We start from the raw sequence: 20203 nt of genomic DNA on the forward strand, positions 1-20203 counted from the left end.
TAATACTTACCTTACACAGCTCACCTTTGAAATAGGTATTTTCTTTTACACACAAGGAAATTGATTTTAAGACATGAAGTAACATGTTTGGTCTCACATTGCCAGAAATGGCAGAACCAGCATCTTGTGAATCTAGTGCTTCAAAACGCTACAAATATTGTCCCTCCTATTTGTCTTTTTTTGTAGGTTGTAAGCATCTTGAGTGCTTTTTCATCTTTTATAAATCAATTTTAGAGGACTTAAATAATCGCTTAGACAATATCGGTTTTCTTTCAGTCATCTGCTGATAAGCTTAACTCCATATTTGCTTCTTTATTGTACTCTTTAGCTGTATTAGGTAGTTTTCTGGTGGAATTTTTACCTTCCCTGTTATGAGACTCTTGCTCTTTTATCTTTCTCTTAGTGGCATCATTGTGCATAATCTCTAATGGAGATCTGTTTCTTTTCCTTTTGAAGTCAATAGAATATGATTAATGTAAAATTCTGTTTAAGTCCAGAGCAGGTATCTGGCATCTGCTAGGCCCTGTTCCTTGGCTCATAGCTGATGTACCAGTCTAAGCTTTTTTTGCTAAGCCTCTCTTAGCAGACTGACTGCTACTACAAATCACTCAGCTTTGGCATCTGTTTGTCATTTTTTGTTAGTGTTTCCCTAAAGCAGTTGGACTAAGACCTGTAGAATGAGCAGAAATTTGTTAGGAAATATAGCTTAGCTCACTGTATTATAAAGTACCTAGAGAGAATGGTGATGAGGGGACGCCCAGGAAGCGTGTGAAAGGAAGCTATTGTGATAATCCAGCTGAGCAATGAAGAGACCTGAGGTAGGGTTTTGGCACTAAGGATGGAAAGAAGAGGGTGGATATGAGAGCTATTTGGAAGGCAAAATCAGTAAGTCTTGCTAACTTACAGGGAAAGAGAGAGGTATCTAGCAACACAGTGCAACCAAGAGCATCCATCGTGTTGCCATATCCTGTGCTTGCTGGCATGTGTTTTCCAGTATCATCTAGAGTGTAAAGGAACGCAAAAATCTAGCTGGCGCCTTTTAACTTTTAAGTTGGAATCGCCTTCCTAAAAATAAAGAAACCCAGTGAGTGGAAATTGAAACTAGCAGTGTCGCTAGGATCTTTTAACTCCTTGCTTACTAGTTGGATAGGCCTTGGCCTTATTGAGCTTCACATTCCTTTTTACTTGGTGAGTCACAAAGAAATTTCTCTGCAAGTGAACTCTGATGCTTCCATGAAACTCCTCTATTTCCTGTGGTTGTTAATGACTTCAGATACCACACGAGTAATTTTATACACCTTAGCCAGGGATAATGAATATCTACATGTTAATAAACAGATGTCTTCCTTCAACATACTCAGTACCTGTGCTTTGGCTTTCCTGCTGCTCTGCCACTTGCCCAAAGACAGCCAAATAATGGCCTTGAAAATAATGGGAAAGCCAAGTTTTAATAAATTACCCTTTAAATGAAATCACAGTTGATTTCCTTTAGCCTCAGAATAATTTCTAAGAGACAATGGCAATTTATTATTGCTTTTTCTTTGATTTCTGTGATTTTCTTAGTGCATGCCACACTAATGATTTAGAGATGGTTTTTCAAAGAAAAAAGAAAATGCTATTATGTTGTATGTAATCATTGATCTTAAAAGGCTCTTGATTTTATGAAATGTTAAATATAAAAATAAATATGTTTCTTAGAATAAGAGTCTTTTTCTGGGGCTGAATACTTGAGAGATAATGACATTGAGTAGAAAAGAACCTAATATGTCTTGTTTGGGGTGTTTTCGCCCTCATCGGAATGATACCACATTCATTTATCCCTCAGAAGTAAAGGGAAGACAAAGGCTATCTCTGTCCCTTGGTCCCTAGTAACAGGTTTAGAAATCTTTTGAAAGTGAATAAACTTGGCAGTAGATGGCCTTAATCTAAATGGCAATTTCAAAAAGACCCATTATTTTTACTCCTTAGGGATGATTGTTGGCTGTTGTTAGCAAGTCATTTATCATTTGTTAGTTCGGTCATATTTTCATAAGCATTAGATATTTCTCTACTGTTACATTTATTTTTCAAACCTAAACTAAGGCTATTATCTTTAATTTTTATTTGCCTTGTTAATATGTTAATTGGTGTTTTCTTTTTTATGAGGTTCAATTCTTAGAACATAAAATTTGCAGCATTAAAGTATATTCATTGGTTTTAGTATATTCACTATGTAGTGCACCTACAACAACTATCTAGTTCCAGAACATTTCCATTACCCCCAAAATAACCTCCATACCCATTAACAACAGTCCCAGTCACAAACCCCTCTCCCAGTCCTCTGGCAACCAACTAGAAAAGCAACAGTGATTTTAGGGAACTTTTTACTTTGCTGTGGCTAGTGTTCCTCTGGAAACTAACAAGCAACTTGGGCTAAATTATCTATACTTGTGGGTATAGAAGTACTGGGTTTTATTTTCTTTGGTTTTCTACTGAACTCCTGTGTGACTTCGGGTGGTCCAATGAATGTTTTGTGGTAATAATATACCTGAAGGCCTTCCCATAGAGCAACAAGCTGAATTACCTTAATTATGGCTGGGAAACCTCTTGTGACAAGTGTGCCCTTGAGTAGACTTCAGAAACCCGTTTCCCTTCTCAGATGTTTTTGTTTTTAAGGGTGCACACCTGTCAGTTATATACTTAGAAGTACTGCTCCTTCATAGCACAGTAATTTACTTAATAAACATTCCTGTAACTCAAATATTAATGTGTTTTCAAAGAAGTTATGTAAAAATTATAGTTATTTCTCATTGCTTTAGCTCAGCAGATAAACCTAGGAATAGTAAAAATAAAATCTTATAAAGTTTCCTAAGTATAAAATGTTCCTACCATTGAAAATTGTTGTGTTACTGTTATATAGTTGTCTCTGTTCTTGTTTGAGCTAAAAATGAGAAGATGCACATAAGATTTATGTCCTATTTTAAAAACTTCTTCTGGGGCGCCTGGGTGGTACAGTCGGTTGAGCATCAGACTCTTGGTTTTGGCTCAGGTCGTGGTCTCAGGGTCGTGAGATCCAGTCCCTCATCGGCCTCCTGCTCAGCATGGAGTCTGCTTGGGTTCTCTCTCTTCTCTAAAATAAATTATAAATCTTTTTTAAAAAACCTTTTTTTGACTGTTGCCTATGGTATGAAATATATATGTATATATATATGTATATATATATTTGAAGTTTAACGACTTGCAAAATTCAAGATACCCTGCCTCATACCATACACAAAAATTTCAACAATCTGAGTGATGGAGGTGAAACAGACCTCTTGGAATAAAACACAGGGATAAATCTTCATAACCTTAGATTTGGCATAGATTCTTAGATACGACCTCAAAATCATGTGAACAAGAGAAAGAGGAATTGGACTTGATCAAAATTAAAAACTTGTGCCTTGAAGGACATAAAGTGCAAAGACAACCTACAGAGTGGGAGAAAATATTTGCAAATTATATAAGTGATTAGAATTTAATATCCAGACTATATAAGAAACTCCTAAAACTCAACAAAACGATAACCCAGTTTAAAAATGAGCAAAATATTTGAATAGACATTTGTCCAAAGATATAGAAGATTAATAAATTAGCACATGAAAAAGTACTCAGTGTCTTTAGTCGTTGGGGAAATGCAAATCAAAACCACAATGAGATATCACTTTACACCTAATAGGATGGCTATTTAAAAAACGAAAGAAAGAAGATAAGTATTGGTGAGGTTGTGAAGATATTGAAACCCTCATATGCTCCATGCTCCTGGTGGGAATGCAAAATGGTGCAGCTGCTGTGGAAAACAGTTTGGCAGTTCCTCAAAAACCTAAACATAGAATTGCCATAAGACCCAGCAATTCCACTCCTAGCTGTATCCTTAAAAGAAATGAAAACAGAGACTCAGGTACTTGTATGCCAGTGTTTATTGCAGAATAACTCATAATAGCCGAAGGGTTGAAACTACCCAATTGCCAGTCAACAGATGAATAGATAAACAAAATGTGGTATATTTATACAATGGAATATCTTTCGTTCCTAAAAAGGAATGGAGGTCTTATACTTGTTACAACATGGATAAACGTTGAAAATACATTAATGTGAAAGGAGCCAGGCACAAAAGCACAAATATTGGATGGTTCCACTTATATGAACTATCTAGAACAGGCAGATTCATAGAGACAGAAGGTATGTAGGTTACCAGGTGCTACAGAGTGAGGGGAGAGTGGGGTGTTCATTGCTTTGGGTTAAAGAGTTTCTGTTTGGGTGATAAAATTTTGGAACTAAAGCATGGTGATGGTTATACAACATTGTGAATGTAATTAATGCCACTGAATTGTACACTTAATGGTTAAAATGGCAAATTTTATTTTTAAATTATATTTATGTATGATCTCCCCACAATAGAACTATGAAGAGTACAGTCGTCAGGGAATTTTCTGTAGATCTAGCGGTAATCTTAGCTTCAGCATATTCACTGTCATGTTGGGTACAGAGCCTACATAAAAAGGCAAGCCATTCAGTCTAATACAGGGTTTATTAACCTTTAAAACTGTGAGTTATTTTACCAGCAAAAATGGGTTTATTAGGGAATAGCAGAGAATTGCAATTAAGGACAAGCAAGCTGGGCAGTCCAGAGAACAAAGGAGAAGACCTCTCTTTTATAGAGGAAAGGAGGCATTGGGAGGGACTATAAACTAAGAGTCCTAAACTGAGAGTTTGTGGTCTATGTAGTGGCTTTTTATTGGCTGAGTTGTGACTGTCTCTCATTGGCTGGACTGTTTACTGGCAAGAAGAAAACCTTTCTTCTTCTGGCTGGGGTAGTCAAACAGTACTTGTTCAGTCTGCAATTGACTAGTGGTAGGGCTTGAGGGCTCCCCCTTCTGGCCTCCTGACTGCATTTTAAATGAGGTTAATTACCCAGAAAATAAATGTAGGAAATTAAAACAAGTCAGTCACCAATAATTTTTTTTAATCTTAGGCATGTTTTATATATATGTGTGTGTGTGTGTGTGTGTGTGTATGTATGTATTTATATATATACATGTTTAATATACATATATAAACAATATATGTATATATATACATGTATATAAAACAACATATATATGAAACAAAAAATGTCATGAAACAGTGTTTATGTACAGTTTGAAGAACACTGATCTACTTCCTTACCAGCTCTTAATTCCTTCTGTTTCTACTTGTGTTCCAATTGGTTCTAGAACCATTTTTAAGTTTGCATTTACATAAGGAAGTTATAGCATGGTGAATATTTGATAGGCATCTTTCTTATCTCTTTTACTAGCAACAAAACCTCCACTCTACCGGTGAAGATCCTGAAATTGAAAGAGGTAATTGATTGAAACGAGATCACATTGCTGATTGGGAGAGCAAGAATTTGAATCTCAACCTGTATGACCCTAAAGCCTTACTTCCCTTTTTACCTAGATTACTGATATAAAGCAGATTTCTTGGAAAGAGGCACTAAACAATTGCACTCTTTTCATTTTAACTACATTTTAGATATATAGTTAATCTTACCTACGAATATAAAATAACTATGATAGAGATTTTCTTTTTCTTGCTAGACTTATTTCACATATTTTCAGTGTAGCTTTTCCTTGACCAAGACTTCACAATAGGCTACTTTGAGAGTAGCCTTTCAAATTTTTGCCATGTGTAAATGTGCCCAATTCATAAGTTAACAAATTTCAGCTGCCTGTCCCTCTAATCCTGAGCTCCTTTGGCAGGAGTTACAGTATCTTATTTATCCTGGTGTCAAGCACAGTGTCTGGGACATAGTACATTCCTGATTAAATGTGGAATGAGCTAATTAAGATATGCTTATACTCTGTTAGTTGAGGTTTTGGTATTCTTTTGATTTTTTAAAACCATGTTGCTTGAGAAATCTTGCCATTGAAATATTTCCTGTATATATGTTTTAAGAAATTAAATATCCATTCTATACAAGCTTGAATGCATTCTTACAGGCAATGTTCCCAGATATCCCGTAATAATAGTAAATTCTCTCAATAGTTAGAGCAGCAGGCAGTGTTCCCAAATATCCTATAATAATAGTAAATTCTGTCAATAATTAGAGAACACTGACACAGTAAATATGTATTGACTGTCCACTATCAGCAAGGTCCTGTACTTGGTAGATACTATAGAAAATACAAAGAAGAATCAGACTTTGTATTTGCTTTCAAAAATCTTGTAGTTTTACGGGGTGCCCACTTCAAATGAAATTATGCGAAAGTTATATTGTAAGTAGTAAAACCATATATTAAACATGGAACTTCCTGCTTTTGTAAGGTATGTGCGCCAGCAACCCGAATCTGTCTCTCTTAAGTAGCTTAGCTCAAGCTTCAACCCCTTTCCCTTGAATTGTTGGAAAACAGGCTTTGGTGGGTCTCCTAGACGTCAGACTCTATTATCCAGTCTGTCTTGCACAGTGCAACAGAACTGTTTTTTAATAGTGCTTCCAAATGCTTGTTGAGCCCCCATATATACGAGCCATGACCTACTTTCACAGCCTTGCACACTCCCTTCCCTCACAGCCTTGTCTGTGCCCACTCCCAAACCCAAGCACTTGTGGTCTAGGGCTCTAGGGCTCAGTGGAAAGAACTCCTTTCTCCACTTTCACATTGACAGGACATTACTAATATCACTCACAGAATATGGCTTTGCATATTCTGTTTTTTTCTTCCTGAAATTCTCTTCACCTCCTTGTCTTGTAAAACCTATTCATCCTTCAGGTCCTAGCATAAAAGTCACCACTTAAATAAAACCTTACTCTTGAGTTGTTGCAGTTGATCTCCTTTTATCCATTGGCTGAATTAGGGTTTGTCGCCTCTGTTTTTGTAGTAGTTGATAAATGTAATAGTTACTCAGTTTGTAGACAATTCAGTGACTCCTTTTCCCCCTGTAATTATATGTTTACATCTCTCTTTCTGAATTCTGCACTTCTTAAAGCAGAGACTGTTCATTCAGCTTTCTCTCCTCCCTATGTTTAGTATGTTCAGCTAATGTTTGGTTTAGCCTCCAAGAAGAATATTACATATAAAATGGTTGGACATATTTAAATATTAGGGAGACTTGGTGAGGTGTAATTTGAATATAAAGAATGGACCTAGATAGTTTATAATTCTCATTCTAGCCTTTGTTCACAGTTCTGTTGGTGACAGCTGACCTGATTAGTGTCCTAAATATATACTGATTTCACTGAAAATGACTATAGATATTAATTACTATTTCTCTCATTCCTTGGGTAAAGCACATAACTTCCTGAGGATAAGAGTACATACATCTAGGGGTGCCTGGGTGGCTCAGTTGTTAGGCGCCTGCCTTCGGCTCAGGGCGTGATCCCAGAGTCCTGGGATCAAGCCCCACATCAGGCTCCTCCTCTGGGAGCCTGCTTCTTCTTCTCCCACTCCCCCTGCTTGTATTCCCTCTCTCGCTGGCTGTCTCTCTCTCCATCAAGTAAATAAATAAAATATTAAAAAAAAAACAAAAACAGAGTACATACATCTAAAGCTTGTGAGAATTGACTGTTAATATTTTATTTATTTTTATTTTTTTAAAGATTTTATTTATTTGTCAGAGAAAGAGAGAGAGGACAAGCAGGGGCAGCAGCAGGCTGAGAGAGAAGCAGGCTCAGCCCTGAGCAAGGAGCCCAATGCAGGACTGGATCCCAGGACCCTGGGATGGACCTGAGCTGAAGGCAGCAGACACATAACCGACTGAGCCATGCAAGCACCCCAACTGCTTATGTTTTAAAGCAATAACAACAGTAGTTAGCACGTAGTAAACATGCAGTAAATGTTTGCTTTTATTCTAGTAAGAATTTTTAATGTTCTTAAAGATATGTTGTGTTGGGTGGTGGTTAACCTAAAATAATTTTTTTAAATTAAGGTAAAAGCATTATTTTTGTGTTTCTTTCATTTATTCACCAGATATTTGTTTTGTATCTGCTGTGTCTCATACTTTGTTATAAGCTAGGGATATGAAGATGAGTTGACTTCTCAGAGCTCAGCTGTAAAATTCTTCTTGACTCAGATTTGAAAAGGTTTGTATAAAGACTGTATGATCCAGTGGAAAGAACTCTGAACCAGGAGTCAAGGTTCAAGTCTCAGCTCAGTCACTAACTATGAGCGAGATACTTCTTAAGATGTCATATATATCACCTCAAACTTACTAAGTACAAAACAGATCTCTTGTTAACTCCCTTCTCTTAGGTACTGTCTTAATACCTTCATTAAAAGCACTTTCATCCTTCCATTTGTTCAAGCTAAGGAATGTAGCTGTCACCTTCGTTTTTCCTTTCCAGTCACTGTCCACATCTGTTCTATCAAAAGTCCTGATGATTCCCAAAATACAGCTACTTCTTTCTGTTCCCACTACTGCCGCTGTAGTCCATGGCGTCATTATCTCTTGCCTTAAAATTGGTTTCTTAGTTTCCATTTTTTCCCCTTTGTAGTCCATTTACTGCAGCTGTTTTTGAAACATGGATCAGATTTTGTTTTTCCTCCATTTAAAATCCTCCAGTGGCCTCCCATTATATTTGAAATAAAATTTTAATTCCTTACCCTGGCCTCCATAGTTTGCCCTTGGTTGCCTCTTTAATCTTATCTTCTGCCACTTTCCCCTTTATTCTATTTAATTTATACTGATCTTTTTTCTGTTTTTCTAATATGCCAGACTTGAAGGCCTTTGTGCTGGTTTGTTTCTTCTGCCTGGAGCATCCCTAGTTCAGCTCTTCTTGTGGCTGATTTCTGTGTCTCAACTTTTTATGTCAGATGTCAACTTTTTTAATGAGGCCTTCTCTGAGCACCCAGCCAGAGTAATACTCAGACTTTCTGTAGCACATTACTGTTTTATTTTCAACATAGCATTTGTCTCTACTTGACATTTTCTTATTTTTACCTGTTGTACTATCTTTTAGAATATAAGCTCCATGATAGCAGGTTGCCCGTCTTCTTCATCACGGTATCCCAGTTCCTTGACTAGTTTCGGCCATAGAGTAGGTGCTCCGTAAATATTGGTGGAGTCACCATATAAATTAATCTCTTTATAAATTCAACATGTTTCTCAGTTATAAAATAAAGATTTTCATCTGAATGGTATCCGAAGAACTCCCCCCCCCAAAGACAAATAAAGGCAGTGAAGACAGACTTTATTCACTAATTATTGTGGTAGGAGAAGGAGCTGAGCTCAATTCCAATTTGCCCAGAGGTGACTGGTATTTTAAAGGCAGAGTCAGGGTTTCAGGAGGTAGAGATGAGGGAGGAAAAGGGGGTTAGGAAAAGGAACAGTTAACAAAAAGTAAATGTGAGGGTTGATCTGAAAGTTGGTCAGTCAACTTGATTAGGCCTTCTGTGCCTGCTAACTTTGAAAGATAAACTTTCCGTCCTCCCACGAGTCTAGGAGGTCCTATCCTTCCTGATTACAAATCAAAGGAATGGCTTTCAAGTCCTTGAGAAAGACACTCTTATAGGAGATACATATACATCTCAAAGGGACAGAGAGAAAACTTACAATTGTAAGGTTTTGTTTGTATTATCTTTACAATAAGTGGAAAAAGGAATTCAGGGACTTAGATCAGGTGTTGGCTGGAACACATAGTAAATTCTTTTGGAAACCTTGAGTTTTCTAGACGGGAACTCAAGGGGAGCCGAGTGGTCCCAGGGACAAGTCCTGAGGCTGCGAGAAGCCATATTAGAGTTTGATTTAGTCTCTCTCTCTCCTTTTTTTTTTTTTTTTAAGATTTTATTTATTCATTTGAGAGAGAGAGAGAGAGAGCATGAGTGGGGAGGATTTAGTGTCTTAATTCAGGGGTTTGGATGTTCATGTGATGGCTTTTTGCAGTTCTCTGCTCTACCCTATCCCTCCCCTTTTTTTTGCCCCCCCCAATCCTGTCCCCTTTTAATGCTTTATGTTCTATGTAGTCAGAAAGAGAATTATTGGTACTTGATTGCATATATGCCTCCAAGATTAATGTGTTAATGATCTCACTGAGATAAATTCCATGTATTTGCTGTGTAGGCATATGAAACCACCTTTCCTATAAATATTGAGATGATGTGGACTTCTAAATCCCGTCCACCCCCCCAACCCCCCATTTTTCATCCTCATCCTTGTTTTTCTGTGTGTAAGTTAGGAGGAAAAGACAGTCCCAGGGTTTTTGGAATGGCAGCAGGCAGGTGGTCAAGAGGCCTGAATGGCATTCAGCCTTGCAGGCACAGAACTTTGATTTCATGTGTATATCAGAAAGGCTGTTCCTTAGGCACCATGCAGGGGGATACACTGGATATGACCTCTCATTAACCAGATTAGAGAGAATCAAACATAAAACCAGTATTACGGAATAATAACTTAGGGTGATAAATATGAACGTTATACAAAAATGTTCATGTTTTAGATACTGGAACATTCTCTAAAGAGAAACTGCATACAAAACCAAATTATATTTACAAGACTGTTTGATCAGAATCAAGTTCGAGCATGGGGAGTTAATATGAATTAGCAATCTAATAAGGATTGTCTTGCTTCAAGTGATGCAGGCTGCCTGGGTCCTCGGACCCAGAGGGGGGTCTCTCAGGACCAGCCAAGAGGGTCCTTGGCTTTTTTTCTTTCTTTCTTTTTTTTCACCATGTCACATGCCCTCCTTAATGCCCATCACCCAATTACCCCATCGCTCCACCCACCTCCCCTCCAGCGACTTGGCTTTGCACAGGATAGAAATCAAACATGAGCCAAAGGAAGTGAGAGCAGAGTTTATTAAAGATGTAGAGAGAGTGCAGATACAGACAGAGCGTCTGGGAGACTTAGAAATGAAAGGAGATTGAGTCTTGCTTGGGGTCTGGGTTTTTATTGAGGATTGTTGTCTGGTGCACGTGTCTTCTCAGGCATTTGGAAACAAAGATGAGTGTTTAGATAGATGTTCCTCATAAGTCACTTATGCACTAGTGCCAGCCAGGGGTCCTGATGAGGCAGTGGTCTTAGAAAGCGTTCGTATTAACCCTGCCTGATTTCTCCTTAGATGTTGTGTATTGTGCTGGAAGACTTCCAAAGAAGTCATTAACTCCTTGACCTTTATAAGGAGGACATTCATTATCTGTTCCGTAAGACATGTATAAGGTGGGGGTGAAAATCATAACAGGAATAGAAGCAGGAAAAAAAGCAATTTTTCAAGGGGTCCCTTTCGTTTCCTTGTCTCACAAGAATCCAAGAATAACTGTCATAGACAGTCTCATAGACACAGCTAGTTTCTGGCACTCCAGGCAAACATTGGCCCATGGGCCAAATCTGGCCTGCTGTCTACTTACGTATGGCTTGAAAACTAAGAGTGGTTTTTTACATATTTAAAAGGTTTGGAGAACGGTTGACATATGAAACTTATGTGAAATTCAGATTTTCTTATCCATAAATAAAGTTGTATTGGAACACAGCCAAGTTTACTCATTTATATATTTTCTATGGTTGCTTTTGCACTACAACAGCAGGGTTTAATAGTTGAAAAGAGACCATATGGTCTGCAAAGCCTAAATTATTTCCTGTTTGGCCCTTAACAGAAAAAGTTTGCTGACCCCTAGTGTAGATTTATATAGTCCTGCATATTTGTCATTTACAGTATTCTTTTTTTTTTTTTAGTCTTCACTTTGTGATAGCAATAGGTTATGGCTATTTGGACAAATCTGATATTAGGTTTCGAGGTTTATTTTTCCATAAATGGCATAATAGTATGTCTACATTGCCTTATTAAAGAAACAAAATGAGTAGCATATTCATCTCTGAATATCAGCACAAAAGTTTTGCACCCTAAGCTATAAATAAGGAAGGTCATTAAATTGAAGGTAAGTAATGTGAGGCAGTAAGGCCTGCATCTTAATTATCTACCACTCTTTCGCTTTCACTTTTCTCCCCTTTCACGTGATAAAAGATAGAGTTGTTCATTTGTATTTGGTATCTTGACTACGTGAGCCACTGGCCATGCCTTAGTACTTGGGTTGTCAAGTAAGTATGGGAGCTATGTCATTCTCAGCCCCTCTCAGGTGCTGAACGTGTGAGCTTCCCCACACTCAGACTTAGCCTTTAAGATTGTCAACCAACGTCCTCTTCTTTTAGGGGCATCGTATACAGCAGAACACTCAGTAGGTGTTTCATCTAAGTCATAAGCTGGGTTGTACATTCTTGATTATCCCTCTTTTTTTTTTAATTGAACTTTTAGTCACATCATGAAATTTACCCTTTTAAAATATCCAATTTCAGTGTTTTTTAGTATATTCAGAAGGGTCTGCAGTCATCACCACTATCTTAATTCTAGAACACTTTATCACTCTGGAAAGGAATCTGCTAATTAGCAATCACCTATTCCTCCCTCTACCTTCCCCTTGGCAACCACTAGTAAACTTTTAGGCTGTATGTGTTTGACTGTTGTTTAAGTTTCATATACACAGAACCATACAATATGTAACCTTTTGGATCTGGTTTCATTCACTGGGCATAATGTTTTTTATATTTATCCAAGCTGTAGAATGTATCACTACTTCATTCCTTTTTATAGCTGTATAAATTCCACTGTATGGGTATTCCACATATTATTTACCCATTTATCAGGTGATGGATATTTGGGTTAGTTCCACCTTTTAGCTATTATAAAAAATGCTACTACGAATGTTATACAGGTTTTTGCGTGGGCACGTATTTTCACTTTTCCTGTATAAATACCTAGAAATGGAATTACTAAGTCACATGGTAACTCAATGTTAACATTTTGAGGAACTAGCTTAGCTTTTTTTCGAAGCAGCTGCATCATTTTATATTCCCATCAACAACCGGTGCATTTCGGTCTCTCTACATCCTCACCAACATTTACTATTTTTCTTTTTTCTTTTTTTAAACATTTATTTTTGTTGGAGAGAGAGAGCGTGCACATGAACTTGCGAGCCTAAGGAGGGGCAGAGGGAGAGAGAGAATCTCCCGTAGACTCCCCCACTGAGCTGAGCGTGGAGCCAGATGTGGGAGATGTGGGGCTGGATCTCAAGACCCCGAGATCACTGAGCCACCCAGGCCCCCCTGATTTTTCTTTTTTGATTACAGCTATCCTTATGGATATGAAGTAGTATTCCATTGTGGTTTTGATTTGCATTTCCCTAATAATTAATGGTGATCATATTTTCCTGTGCTTGTTGGCCATTTGTGTATGTTCTTTGGCAAAATGTCCATTCAAATTCTGACCTTTCGTCTTTTGATATAATTACTTTAGGGTCCTCCCTGTGTAATATTCCTCAAATTTCCTTTTCCTTTGTGTATCTTTTTTTTTTTTCTTCCTCTCTCTCTATAGTATATAGTGCTGTCAGCCAGAGACATATGGTATTCCAGAGAATGGAGAGCTTATTCTTCCTTTGGGCCTTTGAAGATCTCCCATTATATCATTCCTGGCCATACTGCTTGCCTTATTATTTTCTTTTTCTATCCGAACAATGATCTCATATGTTTTTATTATATAGTTGGTAAAAAAAAAAAAAATGACACTGGTGATGAACAGAAAAAGGGTAACACTCATAGAAGGGCCAGCCTGGTCTAATTCTTAGGTTAATGTGGTTATATAAGCAATTCTACTTCCCTGCTTGTGTTTCTCCTGCCTGCTTATCTAGCTAATTGCCCAAACTCCCAAATAATCTTCTCCCTTGGTTAGTTCTTCTCCCTTGACCTTCATTATACTCTCTCCCCCTCAGATTAGGACAAAGAGCATGAAGCTGCTAGACACTTTGTATCATTTTTCATGCCTGTTTTGTAACATTTAAGATCAATATTATTACTGCTTCCCTTTTATTGCTGAAGAAACTGGCTCACAGAGCTCATACAACCCATGGCATTTCTCCCGATTAGTCCTTATTATCAAGTGGTATGGTTATCCATAACTTCTTTCCTCAGATTGTTACAGTGGCTCTGGTTTGCCTGAAACACTTATATAGGGAGAGAAACCTAGAAGTTTAAGTTAACTGCCACATTATAGAAGGTCTTAAATGCCAAGCAATGGGATCTTTACCCATAAAAAGGAGAACATTGAGTTGGAGAGAGGCTTCATTAAAACTATGCCTATGGGGGTTCCTGGGTAGCTCAGTTAGTTAAGTGTCCTACTCTTGATTTTGGCTCAGGTCATGATCTTGGGGTCATGGAGCTGAGCCCTGCATTGGGCTCTGCGTTCAGTGTGGAGTCAGCTTGTCCGTCTCCCTCTGCTTCCCTCCCCTGCTTTCTCTCTCTCTCATAAATAAAATAAAATCTTTTTTAAAATGTGCCTGTAATTTGGCATGCTTTTTGAATGCCTACCTCTATTCTAGGCATAGAGATAAACTGTTGTCCTCAAGGAACTTCTAGGCCATTTGGAAGGGGAATTAGATAATTTTTGCATTTGGGAAAATGTGCTATAAAACATGTATAGAATTCTTGAGAGCAGAGGAGAGAGCTATAGAGGTCACTGCTTACCTTAAATTCAGTCATTAGTCACTAGTAAACATCTCTGGTGTATTTAAGGATGGATTTGGCTTGGATTGTAATTGGTATAAACTTGTTCCATTATAAATATGTATAAATGAGAGTTAACATAATTGAACAACAAAATACCAACGTAAATAGAAATTGCTTTTATGTATTAAGATATTAACTTTGTCTGACAGATATGCCAAGAGTTTAATAGCACCTGGGCATGGGAGATGGAGAAGAAGGGCTATCTTGAAATGAGTGTTGAATGCAAACTAGCACTCCTGAAGGTAATGAATTTATCATCTTTTACAATTATTTTAATTCGCCAATAGTCATTTCAAGAATAATGTCATCTAAAAACTTTAATAGAAAGAATCATTGAAAATTTTATACCTAAGAAAATTTGGGAGACTAGTACACAGGGCATTTGAAATGTAACATGATTTTTGTGTCATTGATAATATTAAACCTGTAAATTTAAGTAATACTAAAGTTGTTAACTTGAAATAATATCTTTTTAAATTGCTTATTCTAAACAGGCTGTACAGAAGTGGGGAGAGGATAGTGAAAGATGGATAAATCACACTTATTTTTTTCTGCTCCCATCCCTGAATCAGTTCTTTGGTTAAACATACCACATTTACGTGACGGAGAAACATTTATGGGGTATTTTAAGCCATGTTACGACTATTTTCCAGTACCTCTGCGAGTGTCAGTTTGACGACAATCTCAAATTCAAGAACATTATCAATGAGGAGGATGCTGATACCATGCGTCTGCAACCAATTGGCCGAGACAAAGATGGCCTCATGTACTGGTACCAGTTGGATCAAGATCACAATGTCAGAATGTACATAGAAGAACAGGATGATCAAGATGGCTCTTCATGGAAATGCATTGTCAGGTATCTTTTATTGGAATCTTTTCACATTTATTTGTGTGTTTCTTACTTTAATCTCTTCTCTATAAGAATATAATCTCTGAGGCTAGGGTAGTCTTTTTTTTGTGATATTGGGAAATTGCCAGGACCTAGCCTCGTGCCCAGCACAATACCCATAGTGAGCACTTCATCATTTCTCAAACAAATAAATATATTTAGCATGGTGGTCCATATCAGCATGTGTACCTTATATTTCAGGAAGCTGGAATCTGACAAATAATGATGCACCAATCATAGGCACAGAAAAACCCACCATTAGACAGAAATACAAGAAAAGCTACAGTTTTCTATTAGGTATTATTTATTTATTTCTAATTGTTTTAATTTGGCCAGTTCATTTTGGCACTTTAGTATATTTTTAATTTACTGTGCATACATTTCTTTCTTGGGGTTCTGAAGAAATCTGAGGAATATTGTGCCCCTTTTTTGGCATAGTCCTTTTTTAAAAAAATCTTGGTTTCTTACTTGTATTTTTTTTTTAATTTTATTTTTAAGTAATCTCTGCACCCATCTGGGGCTTGTACCCACGACCCTGGCATCAAGAGTCACATATTCTACCAACTGAGCCAGCCAGGTGCCCCTCTTTTGTATTGGTAGATATAGTTGAGTGGAAACATTTCATGTAAAACCTTAAAATAAAAATATTTTTTAATCAGTAAGTGACAGTGGGACTGTTAATCAGAATCGTTATGTCTCTGGGGCACCTGGCTGGCGCAGTTGGTTAAGCCTCCAACTCTTGATTTCTGCTCAGGTCATGATCTTGGGGTCTTGAGATCAAGCCCTGCCTCCGGCTCCTCACTCAGCAAGGAGTCTATTGGAGATTCTCTCTCTCTCTCTCTGTCCCTCCCCCGTGCTGTTGTACGTTCTCTCTCTCTTTCAAATAAATAAATCTTATAAAGAATCTTTGTGTCTCTAATTTTCTGTTTTTGCGATGTAATTATTTAGAATTTATTTCATTAATACCCACAGTTTATTTTAATTTTGAAATGATCAGGATCTATAAATAAATCTACAACTAAAGTAGGGAGAACTAGTGAATGTATAACTGGCTTATGAAAAACTCCTTGACTTCAATTCATCTCTGTTTTGGCTCATTTTGGGTTGTAGCAGATTTTTGTTAGTGATTATTTATTTATGTTTTGAAGAGATAATCTGTGGAAATTTAGAATATTTGTTTGGATCAGGGAAGCTCAGCTTTCATGCCTTCAGAATAAATGTGAATTGAATGAGTCTATAGGGGAATGTTTTATAAGCACCCTTTAATCATACTATGATATGGTTCTCCATATAGTTACTTTACTAAATGGAAATTAGCAAAGTAGTCCTGAAATGAAATTCACTTACTGTCTCTCCCTGTGAATACATACATTAAATGAAGTCCTGTTCATGATGTTTCACCACTTCTACTGTTTCCTGTATCAACCTTGCATAGTTGTTTAAGAGATATTCTCTCTTACTTAGTAAATGAAGAAAATAGGACAGAGAAAAATAATTAGGATTATTACTGATCAGTCATAATGCTTAAAACAATTTCTAATGTACAGTGTTTTAATTAGATCATACCCTAATGGATGATTTGAGAGAATGTTTAGATGATGTGTTTAGAGTTAACTGTGCTTAAATCTGGGTTCCTCTGCTTACCATCTGAAGGCAGATTGCTTAATTTCTTAGATATTCTCTTTCTTGCACTTTAAAATGAGGATGGTAGTAAAGTTATTGTGAGGAATATATAAATTAAATATTGCGTATCGACTTGTGTAATTAAGCACTATGCTGAGCAATTGTGGTTATACTAATGAATATAGTACAGCTCTGGGATATGTAGATGAGCTTCAGATACCTGTGGAAATCCCTTTTATTGTAAATAGTAGCTCTTAGTTTTATTTAATAGGTGTATTTTCTGGGGAAGTACCTAATTTTCCACAAATTCTCAATTTGGTCTATTTATGCTTCATATACTTAACATGTTCTGTGACATGGCATTTCAGTTACCTTTAAATTGATGCAGTAGTACTACTTTTGACGAATGTGGGGAACTGTCTTATCAATATAAGTCTCTTATTTTTGTGAATGTTGAATGCGAAAAGCATTGTATTATTCTTGCCTGTCGCCAAAATTTTGATCTTAGCTGTCATTAAAATACATGAAGTACCCTAAATAATGTGTACGACGTTATCCTGCTTGGCCCTGTTGGACATCCTTCCTGGAGTCTGGTATTTAGATTTGGATGCCAAACTCTAAGAAAAATATTAATATAGTAGGATAAGTCCTTTATGTGAAGAACCACAAAGAAGATGATTGAATGAACTGAAAATACTTGATCCAGCAGAAATTTAGGGACATAGAATTATCTTTAAACATTTAAAGGATTGATTTGTGTTGTAAGAGTATTTTCTCAAGCGGATACAAATTATGGGAAAGTAGAACTGAGCTTATAGAAGTGAGAACGTTTGCTTTTTTGTATTGCAGAGAAATTATTGTCTTAAACAGATGGTATGAAAAGCATTTTCTAAACTTGTAGGACTAGGGTGTTTAAGGAGGCAGTAATCTTTTTAGCAAGAAATTCCCTTAGAAACATAATAAGTGAAGAGCAAGTAAAGTAAATAGAATTTTGACTTTTCTATTTAATAGATTATACTTTGATATTTTTCGTCATTGGTGAATATTATTTTTTACTAGTGAGATAAAAAATCTGCTTCTCTTGTTTAAAACTATTTCTTTAAAGTAATGCTAATTTTCTTAGAGATTTCTGGTTTTGGAAACATGTCTCTGCCTAACTCTCAAAAGAAGATTACATGACAAACGTTATCTAGTCTTTAGAATTCTGGGGTTTCTTTTAAGCTGTAAGTCAGCCTTCTTAAACGATTGATAGGTTTTAAAATGTAACTGAACTTTGCAACTTAAAAATCAAATGGAATGGTTTTCTAAAACTAGGGATCCATAAAAAAGGAATTTTCTATATTTGATCTTCTGAAAATTTAATGCCTAGACGATATACAGTGTCTGCTCTCAGACCACAAAATGAAATTAAACTAGAAATCAGTTATAGAAAGGGAACTTTAAAATCCCCACATACTTAGATATTAAGTAATACATGTCTACATAATGCGTGAGTCAAAGAAGAAATCTCAAGACATATTTTTAAACTTATTTTCAATTAAATGAAAATGAAAACACAACTTACCAATTCGTGTTTGAAAATTTGCAGTGAAAGCAATACTTAGGAGAAACTTCTCATATGAAGCAAAGCCTGGTTCTTTGAAAAGATCAGTAAGATTGATAAGCCACTAGCCAGGCTAAGAAAAAAAGAGAGTGGACACAAATTAGTGATATCAGAAATGAAAAAAAGGGACATCACTACAAATCCCATGAACATCAAAAGGGTAATAAAGGAATACCATGAATAACTCTATGCCCACAAATTGGTCACCTAGATGAAATGGACCAATTCCTTGAAAGAGATAATCTGCCAAAATTCTCACCAGAAGAAACAGACGAATGTGAATAGGCCTCTATCTGTTAAAGAAATTGCATCAATAGTTAATAACCTAAAACGGAAAGCGTCAAGCCCATATGGGTTCACTAGTGAATTCCACCAAACATTTAAGGAAGGAATGACCAATTCTCTTCAATCTCTTTCAGAAGATAGGAGAGGGAATAATTCCTAACTCATTTTTTATAAGGCCAGCATTACCCTAATAACAAAATGAGACAAAGACATTACAAGATAGGAAAACTTTAGACCAGTATCTCTCATGAACATAGATGCAAAAATCCTCAATTCCTTTTCAACATCATACTTGAAGTCCTAGCTAATGTACTAGGAGAAGTAAAGAGAGTAAGAAGAGATAGAGATTGTGAAGGAAAAAATAAAACTGTCTTTATGTGCAAATGACATGATCATCATCTATGTAGAAAATCTGAAAGTTTAAAAAAAAAAAAATTCCTGGAATTTATAAGTGATTATGGCAGGGTGGCAGGATATGAGGTTAATACACAAATGTCAGTTACTTTCCTATATATCATCAATGAACATGTGGAATCTGAAATTTAAAACACAATACCGTTTATATTATCTCCCCCAAAATTGAAATGCTTAGGTACAAATCTAATAAAAAATGAACAAATCTATCTGAGGAAAAATATAAAACTCTGATGAAAGAACCCAAGAGGAACTAAATAAATGGAGAGATGTTCCGTATATTTGTGGGTAGGAACACTTAATATTGTCAAGATGTCACTTCTTCCCAACTTGAAATCTATAGATTTAATGCAGTCATAATCAAAACCCCTTCACATAATTTTGTGGATATTGACAAACTTACTTTAAAATTTATATGTAAAGGCAAAAAGCCCAGAATAGCCAACATGATATTGAAGAAAAACTAAGTTAGAAGACTGACAATAACTGACTTCACAACCTATATAAACTATAGTAATTAAGACAGTGTGGTATTGGTGAAAAGAAGAGACAGATACAGGGACACCTGGCTGTCAGTGAAGCATACAACTCTCTATCTTGGGGTTGTGAGTTTGAGCCCCGTCTTGGGCGTAGAGATTACTTAACAACAACAACAAAAAAAAACCACGAAAGACTAGACAAATGTATCATGTAGCAAAATAGGGAGCCTTGAAATAGACCCATATGATGAAGCAAGGGCAGTCAGTATAAAAAAGGTAATGATGCTGGAAAAAAAGGTAATGGTAATGATGCTGCATATTGATATGCAGAACATTGAATCTAGACACAGACCTTACACCCTC

General features: G+C 36.5%; 1 protein-coding gene across 2 annotated transcripts in view; it reads left to right on the forward strand.

Annotated features, from left to right (window-relative positions):
• The window catches only part of RSF1 (remodeling and spacing factor 1), a 145500-nt gene that overhangs the window by 66872 nt on the left and 58425 nt on the right, over positions 1-20203 (forward strand). For both annotated transcript variants that reach the window (XM_026518176.4, XM_026518177.4), the window contains exons 3-4: positions 14694-14786; positions 15198-15403. In XM_026518176.4, the coding sequence (XP_026373961.1) occupies positions 14694-14786; positions 15198-15403 (299 nt within the window). The remainder of the gene's footprint in view (positions 1-14693; positions 14787-15197; positions 15404-20203) is intronic.

The sequence above is a fragment of the Ursus arctos genome, unplaced genomic scaffold (genome assembly GCF_023065955.2).
Source record: "Ursus arctos isolate Adak ecotype North America unplaced genomic scaffold, UrsArc2.0 scaffold_22, whole genome shotgun sequence".
Taxonomy (NCBI): Eukaryota; Metazoa; Chordata; class Mammalia; order Carnivora; family Ursidae; genus Ursus; species Ursus arctos.